The sequence below is a fragment of the Labrus mixtus genome, chromosome 7, assembly GCF_963584025.1.
Source record: "Labrus mixtus chromosome 7, fLabMix1.1, whole genome shotgun sequence".
Lineage (NCBI taxonomy): Eukaryota > Metazoa > Chordata > Actinopteri > Labriformes > Labridae > Labrus > Labrus mixtus.
In genome coordinates, this window is record NC_083618.1 from 23,951,391 (window position 1) to 23,973,459 (window position 22,069).

Consider the following 22,069-nt stretch of genomic DNA (forward strand, 5'->3'; position numbering starts at 1 on the left):
AGGATAGATGGATGGGTAGATAGATGGCAGGATGGATGGATGGATGGATGAATGAAGGAATTAATGGATGATAGATGGATGAATGAATGAATGGATGGTTGGATGAAAGGATGGATGGATGGATGGGTATATGGATGGATGGCCGAATGGATGGATGGATAAATTGATGGATGGATGAATGAATGGATGGATTGATGATGGATGGATGGATGGATGGATGGATGGATGATAAATGATGGATGGATGGATGAAAGGGTATATGGATGGGTAGATAGATGGCAGGATGGATAAATGAAGGAATGAATGAATGGATGGATTGATGGATGGATGGATGAATGAATGAATGGATGGTTGGATGAAAGGATGGATGGATGGGTATATGGATGGATGGCCGGATGGATGAAAGGATGGATGAAGGGTAGATGGATGGATGGATGAATGAATGAATGGATGGATGGATAGATGAAAGGATGGATGGATGGGTAGATGGATGATGGATTAAAGGATGGATGGATGGATAAATTGATGGATGGATGGATGGATGGATGGGTAGATGGATGGATGGATAAATTGATGGATGGTTGGATGGATGGATGGATAAATTGATGGATGGTTGGATGGATGGATGGATAAATTGATGGATGGATGGATGGATAAATCGATGGATGGATGGATAGTGTTTATCGTGGACAGAACTTAAGACACAACTCACACTTAGCTGGTGAAACAAACCACAACTGGTGTTAAAGATTTATTATGTTTGTCTGAACTAATCCGGGCGGCAACTCCAATGGTCACCATATCATTATGAATAATAAATGAAACAATTCAAATACCCCCATCACCCATGCAGCTGCACATATGGAAAAAAATGAATTAAAGAATGAGGTGTCACAGCAGATAAGAGCGGAGGATAGCAAAGTGTTTTCTAAGAAAGAGACATCCAGGCTGTAAATTAAACACACTGAAACCTAAAATAGACTGTTGCTATGTGGATGATTTGTTCATCTTCATCACAACACTGACTCCTCCAGCATCTCTAAAACACTGCTATGTCTTTACTTTAGTATTTTATTTTGAAAAACATGTCAAATAATTTGACAAGATGTGTCGCATTCACTGAGTCATGTCGCTCTAATGCTTCTCACTTCCTGTCTTCACTTCCTCTGCTCCCTTCCTCTTAGCCGTCACCTGTCATCTCTCCTTTCCTTCCTCTCTCTGAGCCGCCACCTCTCATCTGTCCTCCTTTCATCCTCCTTTTCCTCTCCTCTTCTGTGGGCTGTAATCTCCGTCTCAACTAAACAGCTTTATTCTTCACCTCACTTTTCGCCTCTCCCTTTCCGTCTTCTTCTCTCGCTTGTTCACTTCACTCCCTCACCTTTTTGGGTCTTCCCTGTTCCTCCTCCTCCGTCCTCTGCTCCCCTTTCATCACCCCACCTCCTCGTCTCTCTATTCTCATCCCTGCTCTGCTGAGCCCAGCCATTTGCTGCTTTGATCTCCTTGTTATTTTGCTAAAGCTTACCCTTCAACCCCCCCCCCCCCCCCCCCCCCCCCCCCCACACACACACACACACACACACACACACACCGACCCTCCACCCTCCACTCCCTCAACACTGTTACCATGACAATAAAAGAGAGAGACAGAGATTTATCCAGTGCAATGATGAATTTGGAGCCCTGCAGAAAGTGATGCGGCGTGAGAGAGGTTAAATTGAGCGAAAAAGGAGCGTAAAGAGATTAGTGTCGGGAGGGGGGCTGGAGGGGACGGGCAACAGAGAGAGAGGGAGAGAGAGAGGTATCGCAAAGTCATAATATTTTTTAATGAAAATAATCACTGGATTGAGTGTTTAATCTGTGAAGAAAAAGGGGAAACATAATTAAACGGTACTTTTTGTTGCAGGTAGAAAAACAGGGAGACAAATGGAGTTCCTTTTTCTAGATTGAGTTCAAAATCTCGCCTGTAAATAAATCACAGCCCCGAAACTCACCTGAATAGAGCAGACCCCTGGGGGACAATAATGGGGTCTTCCTGCAGAAAGTTGGATCAGGCTCACAAACATTATCCAGGAGTTACAAAAAGTGTAAGACACCAGTAGCTCCAGCAGGGGTCACCTTTGGGTGTGAACCTTCACTGGAGTGTCAGGTGTTGCTGGACGGAAGAGCACAAAAAAAACGTTTTTACCTGCTAACCCAGAACTTCCACCAGATACGTCTGCATTGCATGTCAGCTCCACTCTGGTAAACGCTCTGGGCTGCAACGTCCATCAACACCCATAGGCTGTATTCTTAGTGCGCATTGGATAGTTTCTTGTTAGAAAACAGAAAACCAACAGGTGTTGCAGAGATGGAAGCGGGCAAGAGAACTGGTTCAGATAGAAGTGATTGTACCCGACCTAAAAAGCCTCTGCATGTTTCTAATAAGCTCCACGAGCAGAAACGTGCTCAAACTAGGATCAATATTGGAGATGCTTTTGAAAAATGGAGAGAGGTTAGAACGCAGAAAGGTTTACAGACCGATGCAGAGCTGGCTAAACACTGAAGTTTCAGAGTCCACCACATGGCAACCTGTGTGAGCATCCACTCTAGAGAGGAGGGGGGGACAGCTCTATATGATGTTTAGAATTTAGACTGCAGTACCCATTTTAAACACTAGGTGTCAGAGTTACATACTGCTCCTTTAAAAACCAAACATGTAAAACATTTAGAGCAGTAAAGACAGATTGACATCAACAGGTAACATATATTTAAAATCAAAACTTTGTGTCGTTAAAATAGGTTAGAAGTTGACCTCTTGAAAACATTCATATCAGAATTTTCTGGCTCTGACATTGGTGGTCGTAATGTGAATTATTTGACCATTGACCAAGCTGCTGAAGGTTTAACTGTTGGAGATGAGAAATCCATCAAATACGTCTAAGATATTTTAGTCTGACACAAGGAGGTGAAAGCATCAACCGGCCGACACACTATCCAATCTTGAGTTCCACCATTATGGCATCTTAAAAGGAGAAAGATACAAGCATAGAAGATGAAATAGAAAACTTAAAAAGAAGAAGGTTTGGAGAGAGATGTGTCAGGATTTTGAAGAGGAAAGAGAGACAGCAAACAAGCAGGAAAGAGAGAGAGAGAGAGAGAGCATATCAGTGTGAGTTAGGAAGAGAAAGAAGAAGATTGGAGGAGAGTGAAGCGGCTCAATTTTCTACGACTTCCCACACAGACAGAGAAAAATAGAGAGAGAGAGAAAGTAAACAACAAGAGTGAGAGACAGAGGTGAAACAGAGAGAGAGAGAGGCAGAGCAGGGTCTGTGTAATCACTTCTCCCGCTCAATCTCTCTCTCTCTCTCTCTCTTTTCTGTCTTCACCATGTGACCGGCCAACGCTCCAATGCCGCTCTCTCCTCTCCCTCTCTCGCTCTCTCTCTCTCCCCATCCTTCACTCGGCTCACACTATGTCTGACTGAGGACGAAGAAGAAGAAGAAGAAGAAGAAGAAGAAGAAGAGTGGGAGGAGGCGGAGGAGGAGGGAGAGTGAGGAAGCAGGAAGAAGATAAAGAGAGAGGGGAAGAAGAAGAGAGTGTGAGGATGTTCTCCGTTTCGCTCAAGTGCCGCTTAGGGGTCATCAGGCGCCGAATCAAGGGTACAGTGTGTGTGTGTTTTTGTGTGTCTTTTGAGTGTGTGTGTGTGTCAGGGGAAGAGAGATAGAGGACTGTCAACTATGCTTTTTGATGTTTGTGTGTTAACAGCACACCGCTGTGTGTGTTTGTTTGACAGAGAGTTTACATGTTTGTTTGTTTGAATCATTAAAGTGTGTTTAAGTGCTGCATGTGCATTATTCGAGTGTCTTACTGTGAGTATTTTTTTTTAAGTGCAGCAGCTAATTACGATGCTGTGGGAGTCCCTCAAAGTGTGAATTTGCGCGTGTGTGAATGTGTGTGCGCCACGAGGAGAGCCTGCCTCCTGCTGGGGTTATTACTGTTTCATTTGTCATCTGTCCTCCTCCTTCTTCTTCTTCTTCTTCTTCTCCTGTCTTTGGTTCAAAGGCTGAATGTCCACAGGAAGCCTCATGAACTCTGAATGATGTTTTGCTTCGAGCCGTAAGAAGTGGGAATAATCGTGTCCTCCTCTCGGCGAGTCGATCTAAATGTTCTCGATGTGAGTAAACAGAGGAGCGCGGCCGGTGTTCGGAGGTCTTGTTCTGCACTCTGAGCCTCGCTGATCACTTTCACAACAGGTGGGGCCGCCTGCGTCCGGTTGAATTCATGCAGCGCGGACTGAATGTCGCCTTCATGTGCAGCTCTTTCATATGCAAACAGCTCTTCAGATCCTGTTGGGATATCATGGATTTAGTTTGAGATGAGAGAATAGTTTCAGGTTGAGCAGCAGCTTTGGTGTTTGATTTCTTCAGGTTTTCTCCCACAGAGACAATAAAGTGACTGGCGGGAGGTTGAAGTCAAGCAGGATGGATATTATATTTCTAGTTGGTCGTCAGTGATGAAATCTTGCTCTTTTTCAGTCTGACTCAGTGTCAAATTATTTTGGTCTTAGCCTGAAGCCCAGTGACATAACAACGTTTTCAAGCTTCCAAACTGAGAGGAGAATCTCGACTTATTCTGATCTTTTTCTTGTTTCTTTACAGTTGCCAAGGTGATTAATTGTGCCAAATGGTGTTATGGGGTCCTCTGTTTTTTTTAGAAAGAAAACAGTGTGATCGACATCTTCCATAGAGGTGCTGCTTGTAAACAGGTAAATGCTTGCCCCCCCCCCCCCCCCCCCCCACCCCGAAGGCTGACAAACTTTAAACCACAGCAGTGGCCGAAAAATGTGCCAAATTTTGCAATGACAGTAGGAGACCTCCCTAAGGGGGCCCCCCATCCGACAGCTTTGACTCTGGTTGCCCTGCTAAGTGTTCAATGCAACATTTCTGTGAAAACCAAAGTTTGTCAATGAAAGTCACCGGAGGGAAATGAGAAAATATTATCTGTCTGCAGGGGGAAAAAGAGGAAGAGGGGTACGCGCTGGAACACGGGGAGACTTAAAGATGATGAACGGTGGATGGAGGGCCCTGATAGACTCCAGAATCGCCTCTGGTCTTCGACATACATAGACTGTATTTAATTAGGAAACGAAACCTGGAGCGACGATAGCCTAGCGGTTATTTTGTGCGCCCCATGTACAGAGGCTTTAGTCCTCATCACATCGGTTGTGGGTTCGAATCTGACCTCAGCCATTTGCTGAGTGTCATGCTGTGTTCTTCTTGCTGGCCAACAGGGGGCGACTCCACTGGATGTAGAAGATGTCACATCGTATTAAAAGTCTACCAGCAATGGTCCTACATACTTCTCAGTTGATTTATCCCCTCACTTAACATCGTCCTCCTGAGTTTATACTCTCAGAATCTAATTCAAAGTCCTCTGTCATACAACGTGATGTTCATTAAGTTGGGCGGTTCCCGTTAACTCATTGACACACGTGATTAATCTAGAGATTTGAACAAACTGTTGCAGACTCAGCAGAGAAATGGAGACGTGCGCTCAAAGGGGCGGGTCATTACGGACTGAAGTCACTACGTGATAATGGAGCCTGATGTTCCTCTACAGTTCTGCAGACTATCAGTGAAATAAAACATCAGCTTCTTAAAATACAGACCCTCACAATGTCTCCTCACCGTATATATTTTTTTCGCTGCACGGGTTCTTGTATAAGTCTATTTTTTTTAAAAGTAGGGGTATTCTTTAAATCTTTTTTTCGGGTTAATATATATGTACGGAAGGGGGGGGCGTCGGTTTGTGGTTAATTTGTAACAAATGTTTCATGTCATGTCTTTGTAACCTGATACTGGATGCTTTGAATTTCCCTCGGGATCAATAAAGTATCTATCTATCCCATCTCTCCCCTATCCCTTTCCAAGCCCGGCGCAGTCTAGGCCTGTGAAGGTTGTTTTAATAAGGCAGTTTTTTCTTACCACTGTAACTTTTGCTGCTTTGCTAAAGTGCTCATGATGGATAGGCCGGGTCTTTGTAATATAGCCAGTAAGGTCTATTACCTGCTAAGTGTCTCGATATAACACTCTGAGCTTGACGGTGGATGTGGACGTAGCATGAGGGTCGTTGTTGGCGTCGCTGAAATATCAGAAACATCCACAGTTAGCAGGACGGACTCAGCCAGCGGGTGTATCAGACTGTGTACAAACGCAAGTGAACGCCAGTACAGAACGATGATACTGATGTGAACGCTGACCAGCAGGGGGAGAGGAAACACAGGCACATAGAAGGGGGGATATCAAATCATTGTTCAATAATCATCACCTCAAATAAAAACTATTCAAAGAGATGACAACAGCCAAATGATCTCAAGGCTTTACATGTCAGGTCTACAGTGACGTCTCATTGGCTACTTTCACTTCTTTTACACAGTCGATGATACCGTGCAGTACATAATTCAGTGTGAGGGGAATAACTGGTTTGTTTGTGTATGAGAGAGAGAGAGAGAGAGAGAGAGAGAGAGAGAGAGAGAGAGAGAGAGAGAGGTAGTGTTACTTTAGTGAGCTCTGGCCTGATGAGTTTCACTTCATAAACTTTTATGACTGGAGAATATGAAGAACATTACTCCGGTTTTACTGAACAAATCCACTCAATTATGTGAAATGAAGCAAAGGAGGATGTTTATTATTTATCATCAGGGAACCTGCAGCCATCGCTATAACCAGATTTATTTTTATTTGTTTGTTTGTCTTCGAGGTGAAATTGGGTAAACGATTCATAAAGTTGGTGCAAAATTGGGAAATGATTTATTTTTCTAATAATCCTCCTTTCAGACACGTGGCCTAAGCAAAAGAATCAATCCAGCACAAGACGTTAAGAAAATATGAAAAGGAAAATAAACAAGAAGCTGAAGTATGCCTTCAATATTTAGAGATTAAGGGTGCCTTCACGCTTGAGTTGTTTGGTCCGTTTGAAACAAACTCTGGTGCTCTCTGTCGGATAGTTTGGTTGGTTTGGTTTGAACGCTCAAACGAACTGTGATGTGGACCAAAGAACCAAACTCTGGTCCGCTTAAGAACGGGGGTCTTGGTTCACTTCCAAGTGCACCACAGTTCAGTGTTCTGTAAGCGAGAACGGGATCCATAAAACCGAGGGGAAGTGAACCAAAAAGCAGTGCATTGTGGGTGGAATTTGGCCGACTGTAAACAATGCCATTTAGGTTTGCTGAGCGCAGCTAACATTAGCATCGCTAACAACACCAGCCTTCAGTCGTCCTTGCAGGTTAACGTCCACATGTCTGTGCTAAGTGTGGGTACACATCGCTCGGGTGGATCTCTCAGTTTAACCTGACACAGCAGACGTAGAACTTTATCTCCATTTTATAGATCAAAATACTGACAAACTGCGCCGTGCTGTTTTTTACTTCAAGGTTATAGTGCAGCGTTAAGATGGATGGTAGTAGCCACTGACCAGAGCTACAGCCCCACCTAGTGGTGGGTGGCTACGCTACACAACATTTGACATGCTTTTTGTTTGCTTGACGTGTGAAAGCAAACCGGACCAATGAAATTGCACAACAGAGTCCATATGTGAAAGCTACCTCAAAATAAATCTATGCATCTCATTAACTATGTAAAGAAAGGAGGGAAATGAACCGACAGCTTTAGCAGAACTCGGCTATTTAGGATTCTTACATTTCTAAAGTCTAAAGTCTAAAGTCTAAAGTCTAGTTCACCATGAACCGGGGAACCTGCCTCTAAAACGATGCTAGATGGAATTTCAGATATTCACTTTATCAACCATAGAGCAGGGAAGAATAATGCCTCCTGGAGATAAGAAAACGTAATGAAGCTGTTTCATTATGCGCACAACTTTCCACTGATCGCGTGATGTAAACATCCTAACCCCTGTCTGTCCGCTTGTTGTGAACTTTTCTGAATATATCCTGCTGCATTCACTCATTGGCTCCCGCTGACTTCTTGCAGACATTTTTACCAGAAGGCTAGCAGGAAAAAGTCAGGATGCAAATTCTGTCATTTGCATTGACACATTTCAGCTCACTACTAACTTTCTGGTATTTTTATGCTTGTGCTAATTGAGGAGAAAACTTTTTTTCAGGGGTTTCTATTAGAAAATCGGTGAAACCTACAGACTCATTGATTGATGGGCTCCACTGGAACTACCTCAAGGACCCCTGGGGGGGTTCCTGGAAACAACTGAGAACTTCTGTACCTGTCCATGTGTCCTTGAGTCCTCCATAAATAGTCTATTAATATAAGCTCCTATAAATCTATCAATACTACAATATGAGTCTTTCAAGGTGCCAGTAACCTTCAGTTCTTAGCCCGGTGTTGAATATTGACCAAAGTGCTCATACTGCAGCAGGTACAGGAGAACTCTACCTGCTCCTCATTAGAGCAGCACAGTGCTGCTGCAGGTGGGATAGTGTGTGTGAGCTGTGTACAATGTTTCATGTGTGACAAGTTATGCTAGTGTGTGTGTGTGGTGATGTGTGTGTGTGTGTGTGTGTGTGTGGTGATGTGTGTGTGTGTGTGTGTGGTGATGTGTGAAAAGAGGGAGTAAGAAGCATGGTTGGTTGTGGAGCTTGGGGCCAGTTTGTCTTGGAGATTGATCTCCAAATCTGTGCAAGCTGCTGGGATCATTAAATCTCTCTCACTCACTCTCTCTCACTTGCTCTCTCTCTCTCTGTCGGACTGACTTCCATTATGAATGAGGCCACAGCTCACAGTAAGGGGTGTATTTGTTTGTGTGTCTGTGTGATAGTGTAGTGGATTTGTGTGGCTGACTGAGCAGGTGAAATGAGTGTGTGTGCGTCCATATGGTCTGTGTGTAAAGTGAGTGTTGACTATGAGTGCGTGTGAGTTTGTGTTTTGGCATGTTTCTCCATATGAGTGAGAAATGTGTCATTAAACACTCCACACTTTGACAGACTGTGTGCACGACTGTGTGTGCGTGTGTGTGTGTGTGTGTGTGTGCGTGTGTGTGTGCGCGTGTGTGTGTGTGTGTGTGTGTGTGTGTGTGTGTGTGTGTGTGTGTGTGTGTGTGTGCGTGTGTGTGTGCGTGTGCGTGCGTGTGTGTGTGAGGAAGAGAGCGTCTGTGAGTGTGTGTGGAGATGAATGGTGTTTGGAGAGGGGAGTATGTAACCGAGGCAGCTGCAGATGAACACAAATCATCGACTGCACTTTTTGCTTTTCAGCATTTGCCTGAAGTTTCATCAGCAGCAGATGTCAAAACGTCTCATCTTCGTATCACTGCTTTGGATTTTCCACAACACTTTAAAAACCCTCAGGAACAAATTATCATCAAAATGACTCAGACCAAAAAGTGGGTTCAGTATATATGATATATGTGGTTGAAGCTTTAATATTTTGCGATCATTTGCTTTGAATATGAGTAGGCCTATGTCCAATAAACAGAGCCCTCAGTCCCCTTAAAGAGGACATATTATACCCCTTCTCCACCTTTTCAAACAGTCCCCTGTGGTCTAAATGAAACATCTGTGCTGTGCTTTGGTCAAAATATAACATGAATCAAGCACCAGAGGAGGTTTGTGACCCTGTATAAACCAGCTCTCTCAGAACGCTCCGTTTTGGTGTGTGTGTCTCTTTAAATGCAATGAGACCCCCCCCTGAGTTTTCCTGGTAGACATCACTCCTTAACGAGAATAAAAATGGCGGACCTGCGCAAAACTTTTGTTCTAGGTTGGGGCTTGAGTCCATGGGAGGAGATACCAGGGGAGGGGAGGGGATTTTTTTTTACGAGAATCCGACTGTGACGTCACAAGGAGAGCAAATTTGAAACAGAGCATTTTTCTCTGTGTTGTAAGACTTATGCAGAACAGTATGACTATGCACCGCTAGTTGTGTTAGTACTGTTGATGGAACAGATGGTTCTTTCTATTATTTTGTGTCTCCACTGCTTTAAAATGGTAAAATGGAAGAGAAAGTGTTGACAATATTGTCTCTTGTGATTTAAAAGAAAAAAAAATATCAGTGTAGGAAGGAAGGAAGTTGAAGGAAGCAGCCTTCAGTGATTGTCTGAATTTGAGGAGCCACTGCCTTGAGCTGTACGATGAACTGATAGCGCTGGCCAAGACAAATGAAGCACTGCAGAAGGCTGTGTACCCCCAAAAGATTTGTGGAATTCCAATGGTTGAGGGCTGAGAGCCTCCAGAAAGAAGTGGAGGAGGTCAGGCCTGAGCATGAGGAGGACTTAGAAAACCAGCTGCAAGAAAATAACAGCAAGTGTCTTGAGCTTTCATCAAAAACAGCAGCAGAGGAGGAGGCCAATCAGACGCTCCAGGAGGAAGCGGAGGTGCTTCAACAGCTGAGTGAGCAGGAGGAGGTCCTCCATGTAGAGAGGGCTGAGAGTCTCCAGATAGAACTGGAGGAGGTCAGGCCTCAGCATGTGGAGGGCTTACAAAACCAGCTCCAAGACAAGACCAACACGTGTCCTGAGCTGTCACCCAATCCGACATCAGAGGAGGAGGCCAAGACGCTGCAGGAAAAAGCTGAGATGCTTCAACAAATGTGCGAGCCAGAGGAGATCTCTACATGGAGGAAGATCAAGAAGGCCCTCACTCCAATCTATCGCCGCCATTACAAGCATCTGAAGAAGCAGATGCGGGACCGTATGTAACAACCCCAGCCTCTCCAGCCCCTCCCCAGCCCCAACTTCTCCCAACACGCAGGCTGTAACAGGCCAAGCAGTCACAGTGGGAACATATAAAGTCCTGACTGACAGAAGCCGGCTGGTTTCTGTCAGTCAGGACTCTACATGTTCACACTGTGTCTGCGTGGGTTTTTCTCCGGGATGTTTATTCCCACACATAAACATTTGGACTCAATTAAAAGATTTGACACATAAATTTCAATAAAAGATTTGATAAATATTTTTTTTTAAAAGTTGTGATATAAGCATTCTTTCTGTCACAAATTATTTTTCACATTGTTTGTACTGAGAGTATTAAGGTGTGACAAAATCAAAAAGTGTGTTTTCTCAGTTTGTTTTAACAGCTAAAAAGTCAGAGTCTCAAAATCAGGATATATTTTTTTATGAGTTTTTAATGATGGTAAAATCAAATTCAATCAAAAAAACCCTCATGTTTAGTACCACTAGTCTGGATTTAGCATGTTATCTTGGAGCTGTGTGTCTTTTATTTCTTGCAATTATTACAAAATCTCAAGTCACACTGTTGAACATTCAGACAGTCTCAGTCCAGAACTTTCCCTTCTCCAGTTATCTTCTAGCGCTGCATATACACAACATATGAAATATTCAGTCTGTCTGAAAAGTTTCTCAGAGCACTTCATGGATGAGCTGACAGAATCTCAGCTCTTTGGGGGAGAGCCTCATGATGGATTTTACCAGATCCGGCTTGTTTTTTTTTTGTTTTATTATTCAAACACGCTGCAAAAAAGAATGCGTACTGTAATGGCTTCAGGGTGATAGCAAGCACCACATATAGCTTTCCTCACTTATCACCTCTGGGCTGCAGTGAAGCTGAGCTGTACTTGTCGCTGAATTAAACTGAGTCTGTACTAAGGAGAAGGAGAAAGGTGTGTGTTTAGAAGATTGTCCCCGGGTGAAATTGCGTGTGGAGGAATCATGAGGGCAGGATCCCTCGCTGAGTACTGAGCAGTAGCTGCAGAAATCAATAGAACAGTGGTCTTGCTGTGTGCATTAGACAAGAGGTTAATACGGTTCACTGAGCTAAGCAGCTGAGGTGGCCAACATAAAGTCCCTGTAGTGTATCTGAATCTGTCTGCTCAGCTTCTCTGTCTCTGTGATCATCCCAGCCAATAGGAATCTTTTCCACACATGATATTTGAATAGAAGAGATGTCTGTTGACCAAGCGGCAACCTCTGGTCTTAAAAAATGAAGCCAGGGCGGAAGTGAAAAAAAACCTGCAGTTCCCGGAGTGTCCACTAGAGGCTGGCTCCAGGAACACAGGAAGTCACATACACACAACAGGCAAAAAAAAGCCGTTTTTAAAACATAAATAAACATGTTTACAACCTGGTACAAAAAGTGAAATAGGTCTGATTAGTTATTGTCATCTTTGGCACACACTGTACGGGGGGTGAATCTTATTAAAACCGCTCCATTTGGATTTTGAAAACGATACGCGTTATCCATAGTTAGGCGTTTAGCTGACATGACTGACAGGTGGGCGTGCTGTAACGGTTTGTCAGGAGGCTTAAAACCCGCCTCAGCTCCAGCTCTCAGCCTGTCGTTAGGTTGACTGAAAGTTCGGCTGAGACAGCATTTCCAACATGGCGGCTGCTGCAGATGAGCCTCCAGCGCCCCCTGCAGGAACAGACGGGTGATGTCACTCAGACTTCAAACATTAATATTTACAGACTATAATGTTGACATGGTGGGGGCGCTGGTGGTGCAGTGGTTAGTGCGCGCACCCCATGTGTGGAGGCTATAGTCCTCCAAGCGGGCGGCCCAGGTTCAAATCCAGCCTATGGCTCCTTTCCCTCATGTCATTCCCTACTCTCTATCCCTGATTTCCAGCTCTATCCACTGTCCTATTAAAGGTGGAAAAAGCCCAAAAATAAATCTTTAAAAAATATAATGTTGACATGGAAATTTGAGTATTATCTGCTGCTGCATAACTGGAAAAGCTGGTTTCGTATCAACAGTCCAGTACGACAGTTTGGAGTGCTGTGCTTCTACTTTAAAGAAACAATCTGCACAAAATAAATCTTGCATTCTTGGAATGGAAAAGTTATTACTGGTGGAGCATCTGCTGAGATATTTCCAGAAAACTGTGTCAAGATCCTTCTGTTCACATTCTCTGACTTGTGGCCAGCAGTGGGTGTAGTGTGCAGATGGAGATCTCCCGTCAGCCCTGCTGCTCATTTCTTCTTCTTTTTTGGGAGGGGGGATAAAGCATATTGCATCGAGCTCTTTTGGTGATTCATCGCTCTCTGTAGGTGGAGACTTCCCCGCAGTGATTGCAATAGAAAGCACGATTTTCGTCTTCTCTTACTGTAACTGCTGACGTTCAAGCCCGATCCCATGGAGGGTTTTCTACATTACACAACTTAAAAGTCTTTAAAGTCTTTGCAAATGCTTTCAGTCCTCCCACAGATCAGGAGCCTGAACACAACAGGCGATGTGGAGCCATCGTGTAAAAGCCTTCTCTCTTCTCTTCATACTGTTTTAACTCGCTAAAATTGGATGAATTGATCTTGAAGCACTGGCCCGTGGCGTGCTCAACTGGTGGCTAGAAATGGCACTACACATGTGCAGAGTGTAGTCGGGGGTTAACACTGCAGCGGACGGATCCCAGAAAGTTGCAGATTGAAGCAACAGGCTGCAACAATGAGCAGAAGCACCCGATGCAAACGTTACATCATAGCTTTTCTCTGTGTTTCGGCTGTGAGACCGAACTACGCCCCTGTAGATCTGTTTGCAGTCGATAAGAAAAGGTTCTAGCTAAAACGGACTAAAGGAAACATGAGTGGAAGATGATATACTTTTAAAAACATTAGCGCCTTAGGTTTTCCCTGAGGCAGCCATGGATTTAATTTATCGAGGGACCCATGTGAATAAGACCGTTGTAAATTCATATAATATGACATAGCACAATGTAATTTTGTATTTTCATACTGTATAAACACACAGACCTGCTCCTCTGTTCTCTCACTTGTTCCACTGGAGATGCTGAGTTCTGCTAGCACACAAAATCAATCAATCAATCAAACTTTATTTATATAGCACCTTTCAGACAAATTAAATTGCAATTCAAAGTGCTTTACAAGAGTGCAGAAAAGTTATTGACCAAAAAGTAGTTCATAAAATCATTGAGAGACTAATGCACACCAATAAGAATTAAAGAAATATATATGAAAATGAAAAAATAAAATACGACACATAAAAGCAACAAGATATTAGAATTAATACAAAGGATAAAAATATTGTAGTAGGATAAAAAAGACAATACAATAATGATAAGATTTGAATTTATATAAAGCACTATATAAAATTAAATGAGTTTTAAGACTGCGTTTAAAAATCTCAATATTCTCGACGCCGCTCAGGACCTCAGGAAGGTTGTTCCACAGTCTCGGAGCGTAACAGCTGAAAGCAGCATCACCAAAGGTTTTTGTCCTGCTCTGTGGAACAACTAAAAGAGAGGAACTGGAGGATCTGAGGGGCCGTACTGGTTCCCATACCGGGTAGAAATGGTGCAAATTCAATTCCTTTATGTTGTAAAATGTTCCTGGATTTTTGTGAATATATTTGAGGTATTTAACAATCAATAGGGTTCTGTACATTTGAACCATTAAAAGTTGGAGATGCTGCCTCTCTCTGTAGCGTTTAGTACACGGATGAGTGTCAGCTGCAGCGCTGGGAATGTTCTTGAAAGTTGTCAACATGAACTCAGAAACACCAACGTTGAAAAAAGCCGCCGTGGCTGTTTGACATTTTGTGAGAAATGGCGGCTGGAACTCCCCGCAGGTCTTGAGAATGTGTCAGCGTGTCGAGGTGTCAGGATCTGATTGTGCTTCTCTCATCTTTGGGGGGAATAGAAAAACATGCTGCTGAGCCCCGACACTGCCCTGCTTTATTGGGTTGGTTCCACTTCATTTAGCTCCTCTGCAGGGACGATCTGCCGTTTGACTGAATTTCTTTCCTCCGAGCAGAGGCTTCTTCTGCGAGCGTGACCGGATAAAAAGGCTCTGCTGCTGTTAACTGAGCGGTCAGCTGTGTCTCCAGGTCCAGGGTCTGCTCGATTTGAGCGCCTGGACAGGGGAAGAAAAAAATCCTCTGACACACATAATTCAGTGTTCTCCCTGTGGCGCTGTCCCTGGTGCTGATCTCTGGCCTTCACACGCTCTCCGTGGTGCTGAACTTCTTGTAAAGTTTACACACTTACTTCCCTGGTTTTCAGGAGTATCCACCTTTAATCTCACTATTTTCGGCACCCTTTAGGATGCACGTTCATCCTTGCTCTCTATTTCTGCGCAAACCTTGCCTGTCAGACCCTATCTTGTTGTTGCACATTTTTGGAATTTTCTGAACAACATTATGTACTTTCTCCCCTCCGTTGTTTTCTCCGCCACATCTCTTTCTGCGTGCATTTATTTTAAAATTGTATTTTTATTCCACAAGATGTGAATCCAAAATGTAATTCTCGTGAGTCTGAGAGTAGAAGTAGATAAATGACAGGGTGGTCAACGTGCTCCTCCTGAGAAAACAATGAAAAGGTTTGGATTTCAGATTTAAATCCAATCCAGTCTCTCTCTTCCCCCCCCCCCCCCCCCCCCCCCCCCACAGCTCCACAGCAGTTGTTGCTAGGTAACTTGTTACCTTCATGCAGCCATTTTTAATGAGATTTTTAGGCTCTTTAAATCTGCTCCTCTTGGATAATAGTAAGAGTGCACCTCCTGATACAGAGCAGCACCTCTGCAGCTCGAAAGGGATTTAAAGCTGTTGTTCAATTCAGCCCCAGCCAGATAGCTGTCAGCATGTTCCCCTTGTATGTGACAGATTCAAGCGGAATGATGTAAACAGCACTTCACCAAGTAGTCAAGGAAGTTTAATATCCTTTTCGCACTCGGAGTGCTTTTAGAAACCCCAAGGTCTCTCATTCAAAATTTACATAAAGCCTTTTAGTTTAACTCTATAACGTTGTAAAAAAAAAAAAAAACAGCGCTCTGAATATTTTATGGTCCTGGGTGTTAACTCCGCACGGTACATTGTGTTATACAACACCATTTGTGTCAGAGTACTTTGTGCGAAGTGGCGACAGATTGGCCTCTCAGTGAAACTGACCCAAACACCAGCTGACAAAATGTCCTCCGGCGAGACGGCCAGGCCTCTGCCAGCTCAGTCCTCGCAGTGGCCTTCTGCACGAGCGCTCTGGAAACACACACCACGGGGAGCATCAAAGGTTTTCACAGGATGTTCTTTGAAGATTCACAAGTCACATTCACAATGCATGTAAGCTGCCACTGTCTATCCCCCGGCTGAATCCAAGGGTTTAGCTGTTTGTATAAGAGGAGACAGCAGGAGTGGCATCAAAGCACCGAGAACCAGATACAGAACCAAGCGTGAGGCCTCGCTCCCTCGAGAGCGCCGTTCACAGATGTCTCTCTCTCTCTCTATTCTCCTCCTTCTTTGTTTCTTTCCTCACTGTTAAACCCTTGTGTTACATGTACATTGAAGGACACGGGTAAGAAAAAAAAATCACATCCATTTCTATTGCGGGTTCAGATGAGATTTATTTGTTGCTCATTTCCAATAATTTGATGGAAAAAGAATCCTAACAACAGATGAAGTTTTCTATACACACAATAGATTTTTAATTTCTAAACTAAGCTGTAAAGTGGCAAACATGTTGATAATAGGGCCCGACTGATTTGGGATATTTGGGGATGATATCGATATTGGGAAGAGAGAAAATCAGATACCGATAAATTGGCCGATATCTTTCTTAGATCTTTGTTCAATCTGTAGATTAACTGATATAGATATACACATTTATTGTGTTGATTCCCCAAATGCAGTTATCAAACACTTGTGGAAAAGATTTATAATGAAGACAAGTTGGCCGCTCGACTGGAGAGTAACTGAGCATGTACGTGCATCACCGCTCGACACTCTGCAGAGTGATGATGCTTGTTGTAGTCCATACAGCGCCCTCTGCTGGTGACAGAGAACTGCTAGTGAAATACAAAGACACTCAAATGAAATGTTGTTTGACTGCTGAATAAATCGAGTAATATCAGCGCATGTCAGAGATAAAATTAGCTGATACTGATAGTCACTGGATATGCTAATATCAGCCTATTTTATCAGCCAGCCGAGTTATCGGTCAGGCTCTAGTTGATATTGAAAGTGTCTTAAATATGTTGCCGGCCAAAGAAAAGAAAAGAAAAATAATAGCTTTGTAGTATTTTGCTGTCTTTATTTGTTTTATTTTATTATTTACTGTATTTTGGAGTCATTGTCCTGACCTTGTCTGTTTGTTTGTTTTTGTGCCTCATTTGTATATCACCAGTTTGTCACTTTATTGCACCTAAAATAAATAAATAAAAGTAAATATGTTGCTGGTAAAGTTGTTGTTTTCTGTCAAAATAGGCAACTTTGCATTAAGTGGCTGTTTGTAGTGACGCAAGCAATATTTTTATTGTTTAGTTTGATACAGGAAAGGTCATACCAATGCAATACAACACAACATAACATACAGTATATTGCACTATGAGAGACAATATGACCAACAGTACATAGTACAAGAACAGTCAACAATGTCTAATTCCTCACTCCCTTAAGAACTAAAAAGACTCACAGTAGATATTTACACGATGTAATAACAGTCCTAAAGAGCTGAAAGACCAGACACTGCAGGAAATGAAGTAAAGAGATGTGTTCTGTTTCTCACCACTTTACAGACAATTAGCACTGAAATGCATCTGCACAGTGTTTTAAGATGTAATTCAACCTACAATAAAACACTTTAAAGCCATTCACAGTAAGGATGGATAGAGTGACGTCTCCTTTTGTCTGTGAAAATGAGGGAGATGATTACCAGCTGAGTGCAGCCCGCGTCTCTCAGGGCCAATTTAGCAAATAACTAACAATAAGTGAAAGTGCTGGAAAATATCTGCCCTATTCTCTATCAGCATATCTCAAATGTGTTTAACAAAAAAATTACTTTTACAGATGTATACGTGATAATTCTGATATTTTTTTTTAAAGTTAAAATTAATATATCCTCATTTACAACATTGACAGTAGCTGTAATCAGTAATCAGCTGGTGGAGTCGATTATCTCTCAACCAGAAGGTTGGGGGTTCAATCCCCAGCTCCTGCAGGACACATCAGACATGTGGCTGTCTGACGTGTCCTTGGGTAGGACATTTAACCCCAAGTTGCTGAATGAATGTGTATGAATGAGATTAGTTACTTCTGATGGACACTATACACAGCAGCCTCTACCATCAGTGTTTGAATGTGTAGGTGTGACCTGCGGTGTAAAAGAGCTTTGAGTAGTCAGAAGACTAGAAAAGAAATATACAAGCTCTCCTTTTCTTCAACCAAGTCTCAGATCTCCTCAAAACATGTGTGTGAAGTTTCTTGTTCTAAATCCACTCTGATCCTGTATTTAATCATGTCTATAAACCCCTCTATTTCAGCCCTGCTCAGAACAGGCTGTTTCTGTGTCTGTACCTTTAAATATGTAAAGCTGTGTCTGACCACGCCCCCTGTCTGGAAGGGCTTGGGTGTGCTCGGGCTTTCTCGCTCCATGTTCTATTGTTTACGGTGAGAAGGCAGACTCAGAGGGCAGAACAAACACCTAGCTGTGGGAGTGTCACCCACCTGGGGGAGGGGTTACTGCCCTTTGTGATGTCATGAAGGGAAAATCTCCAAACGGCCTGTTTGAGCACACATTTTCTGAAAAGTGGAAGCAGGCAAAAGACGGAGAGGATGGACTTTTCTCATCATTGGGGGGTTTGTGGACAGACTAGAGACACACATTAGAGTTAGAGGAACATGGTGAAGTGGACTTTATATAATATGTGACCTTTAATAGCCCGTCAAAAGAGTCTTTGACTTAAGAAATAATGTCCTGATTGAACTTTAATAAGGGTCGTCAGTTCTAAATCCGATCTCCAGATAATAACGTTTCTCTCAGTATACCCGATTGTGCCACTTCAGATCCGTCATGACTGAAATGCAACTATCTTAACTTCTGGATAAAACCTTTGAAGATGTTTTTTGAGTCATGTGCAGCTCTGATTTTCTTAACCTGAAAAGGATCCCAGTTACACGGAGACATTGAGACGTTTGGAGTTTCTAAAAGTCAGACAAAGACTGTGTGACACCCGAGACACTCGCTAGAAAAAACAACGTTTGAGTTTCTTCCTCTGCGTTTTTTTCTCCACTTGAAAGAAGACAGAGAGCTAGAAAGAATGAGAGCATGAAAGGGATTGTGTGTTTGTGTGTCTAATATGCCCCACTTCTATTGAGAGGTTTTCAGGACGCCACGTCCCCGGGTTCAGTGGAGGAGGAAAACGCTGCACAGTACAACACCCACTAAAGCATGAAACAGAGCTGATGGTGCACATAATGCACTTCTTAGACCTCGTCTCTATTTTTTAAACGTCTTTTTTGTGTTTTGACCTTTCATACTCAAACAACATTTCAGGTCACTTTAAACTCTCCTTTTGTAAAACTAATTCCAGGGTGAAGCTGTTCAGAAACTCTGTTTAAGGTGTTTCTGTGTAGACACGGTCACTTTAGTTTCCATGAGATTGGTGCGATGGCAGACGTAACCAAACTATCGCTGGTGCTATCGATGCTAACTGGACTTTTTACACGCTCACACATACACACACAGTTACTCTCCCACTATGTGGACGAGCAGCGACGCCTGATTGGACGACGGAGGTCACTGCTGCTTCAGACAACACTCCCACCACACAAACCCCGCCTCCAACGTTGCCGGTTTAGGACGAGACCCGGTCGGACTGTGGGTTGTTGGGACAACTTTAAAAATTAAATAGAAAATTTCTCGAGTCAAGGACATTGCTGTTGACTTGGCATGCTCATGAAATTTCATGTGGCTGAAGATGTTTTTTAGAAATGAAGGAGGGAAACATCCATTTTTTTAAAAATACCCGCCTACATGTCGATTAGGCCTTGGACTCTGATGTTCATTATCTCAGTGTTCCAGTCCATCAGCGATCTCCTGAGGCTCAGAGCAGACGTAGGGAAGGCATTAGACTCTGACACGCTGACGCTCTGTTGCGCTTGCTCCCCCTGGAACACGTTAACGCGCCGGTTAAATGAGGGGAGCATGACCGAGATGCCGCCGCGATGCTTACAAAATGTACTGTGTGGTGGCAGATTGCCCGAGGGGCTCCATGCTCTCGCTCCCTGTCTGTAACCTTGCTGTCTAAGCTAATGAAATAATTATGATTATGCAGGCGGTTTTCCCCTCACAGACGTGTTTTTGGATCACAGACACATCTCCATGTTTGCACCTGTGAAGAGAATCCTACATCCTCAAACATTTATCAGTTGCTGCCTCTTAAACCTTACAAGCCTCCCGGGTGTAAAAATATACTTTCCCCTCCTCTTTCAATTAGTCAGCGTCTTGCCTTCCAAAAGTTGTCACTCAACATCATGAACTGTCATCTAACCTGCGGCTGAGACAGGTGCTGAGGAAACTGAATTTCTAACTTAACAGCATGGATCATTTTCTGTATTTATGCATTTTGCTTTTTTCACCCATCACTGTCTCGCCAATTTTTTTTTAAATTCACTGTGGTGGTCCCAGTTTAACCGTGGAAGGCTGTGGGAGGGCTGGAGTGGTGGTGGCTGGTTCAAGTGTTGGATTGATTGAGGTGTATGTAGATGGTGATTGTTGAATCATGATTGGCTCCCATGTAGCTTAGAGGAAGGAAAGGTGGCTTATTTAGGCTTTTTTACTAGCTGCTGAAGCCAACACTTCAACATACCTTTAATATTTATTCATTTATTAATCACTGTGCCTTCAGACTTTAAATACAGGGCAGGGTATGTGGACATATTAAAGGGGACATATTCTGAAAAATCCACTTGTACAGTGTTTCTGAACATATATTTGGGTAACCTGAGTGTCTACTGACCCACAGAATGTGAAATAAACCCATCCAGTCCTTTTTGTTTGTGGTCTGCATAAGTCTAACAACACAGAGTAAAATGCTCTGTTTCAAATGTGCTCTCCTTGTGATGTCACAGTGGGATTCTGGTTAAAAAAAAATCCCCTCCCCTCCCGTGGTATCTCCACCCATGGATTCCACCCCCAGCCTAGAACAAAACTTTTGCGCAGGTCGGCCATTTTTATTCTCACTAGCGATGGAGTGATGTCTACAGGGAAAACTCAGGGGGGGGGGGGGTCATTGCAATTAAAGAGACACACACACCAAAATGGAGCGTTCTGAGAGAGCTGGTTTATACAGGGTCACAAACCTCCTCTGGTGCTTGATTCATGTTATATTTTGACCAAAGCACAGCAAAGATTTTTCATTTAGACCACAGGGGGACTGTTTGAAAAGGTGGAGAAGGGGTTTAATATGTCCTCTTTAAAGGTCTCCCAGACCTTTATGATGGGTAGTATTCATGTTGGGTACACGGTGGGATTTGCATGTTTTTTTTTTACAAATCTTTCTCTAGATGTATCTCAGGCTATTTCCAGCTTTATGTGCAGGAACAGATTGAAGGAGCGAGTACAAAGCCGAGGGAAGAGAGATCGAAGGGCTTCAAATGTGTCTGTGAAATCATTGTTAAGACAAATCAGTGCTAAGACAAATTTGTGGCTGTCGATGTAAATCTGAAACGTTAAATAAGCTCCATCCGGGAGGCTGCTTGTATGTTTTGGCAGAGTTATGCAAACATGACAAATCCCACAGATTTGAAAGAGATAACACAAGAGATTAAAGAAGCAAACAAACACAACGTCTCCCTGATTTGAGCTCTTTTAAGTGAAAAATGTTGGATTTAGTCCCAGACCGATTCAGCCTGGCTATATGATGTCGGCCTGTTTGATGCATAAAGAGCATTCTCTGGGTTTACCTTAACCATCTCTTACTGGAGATGAACTCTGACCTCATCACTGTCACTGTGTTTTGTGCTTTCCAGTGACATGTAAAAGAATCACACAGTCATGCTCAGTGAAGCACAGCGCAGAGGGTATCTTGTGTAGTTGCTCCGTGGGATTACAGTCATGAGTCTAATAAAGCGTCTCGAGCATTACCCTCGCCGTCTGCTCGCTCTCGGATTCAACAGGATTTCATCTGTAAGCTGCGACTCATCTGGTGAATCTTGGCGACGTCTCATTTCCTTTAAGACTTTTCATCTCTCGTGGAGTGGAGCATTGTGGGTGACACGAGGGTCCGCAGACTAAAGGCGGGCTTGTTATCACACTGTCGATGGTTAAATCCTCACTTATAGCCAAGTGTTATGGTGACACTTTAAAGAATGGAACCAGCAGTTCCTCTATAAGCTTCGGAACGAGGGATTTTCTTTACTCTGCTCATGGCACACAACTTTTCCACATTT

At 43.3% G+C, this 22,069-nt stretch overlaps 1 protein-coding gene across 5 annotated transcripts in view; it reads left to right on the forward strand.

Moving 5' to 3' along the window:
- Positions 1–22,069, forward strand: part of LOC132977268 (glutamate receptor-interacting protein 2-like) — a 160,848-nt gene that overhangs the window by 24,128 nt on the left and 114,651 nt on the right. For 2 of the 5 annotated variants that reach the window (XM_061041769.1, XM_061041771.1), the window contains exon 1: positions 3,035–3,638. The exons of the other annotated variants lie outside the window; for them this stretch is intronic. In XM_061041769.1, coding sequence (XP_060897752.1) covers positions 3,584–3,638 — 55 coding nt within the window. In that variant the 5' untranslated portion in view covers positions 3,035–3,583. Of the gene's footprint in view, positions 1–3,034; positions 3,639–22,069 lie in introns of those variants that run through there. 5 annotated transcript variants of the gene reach the window in all.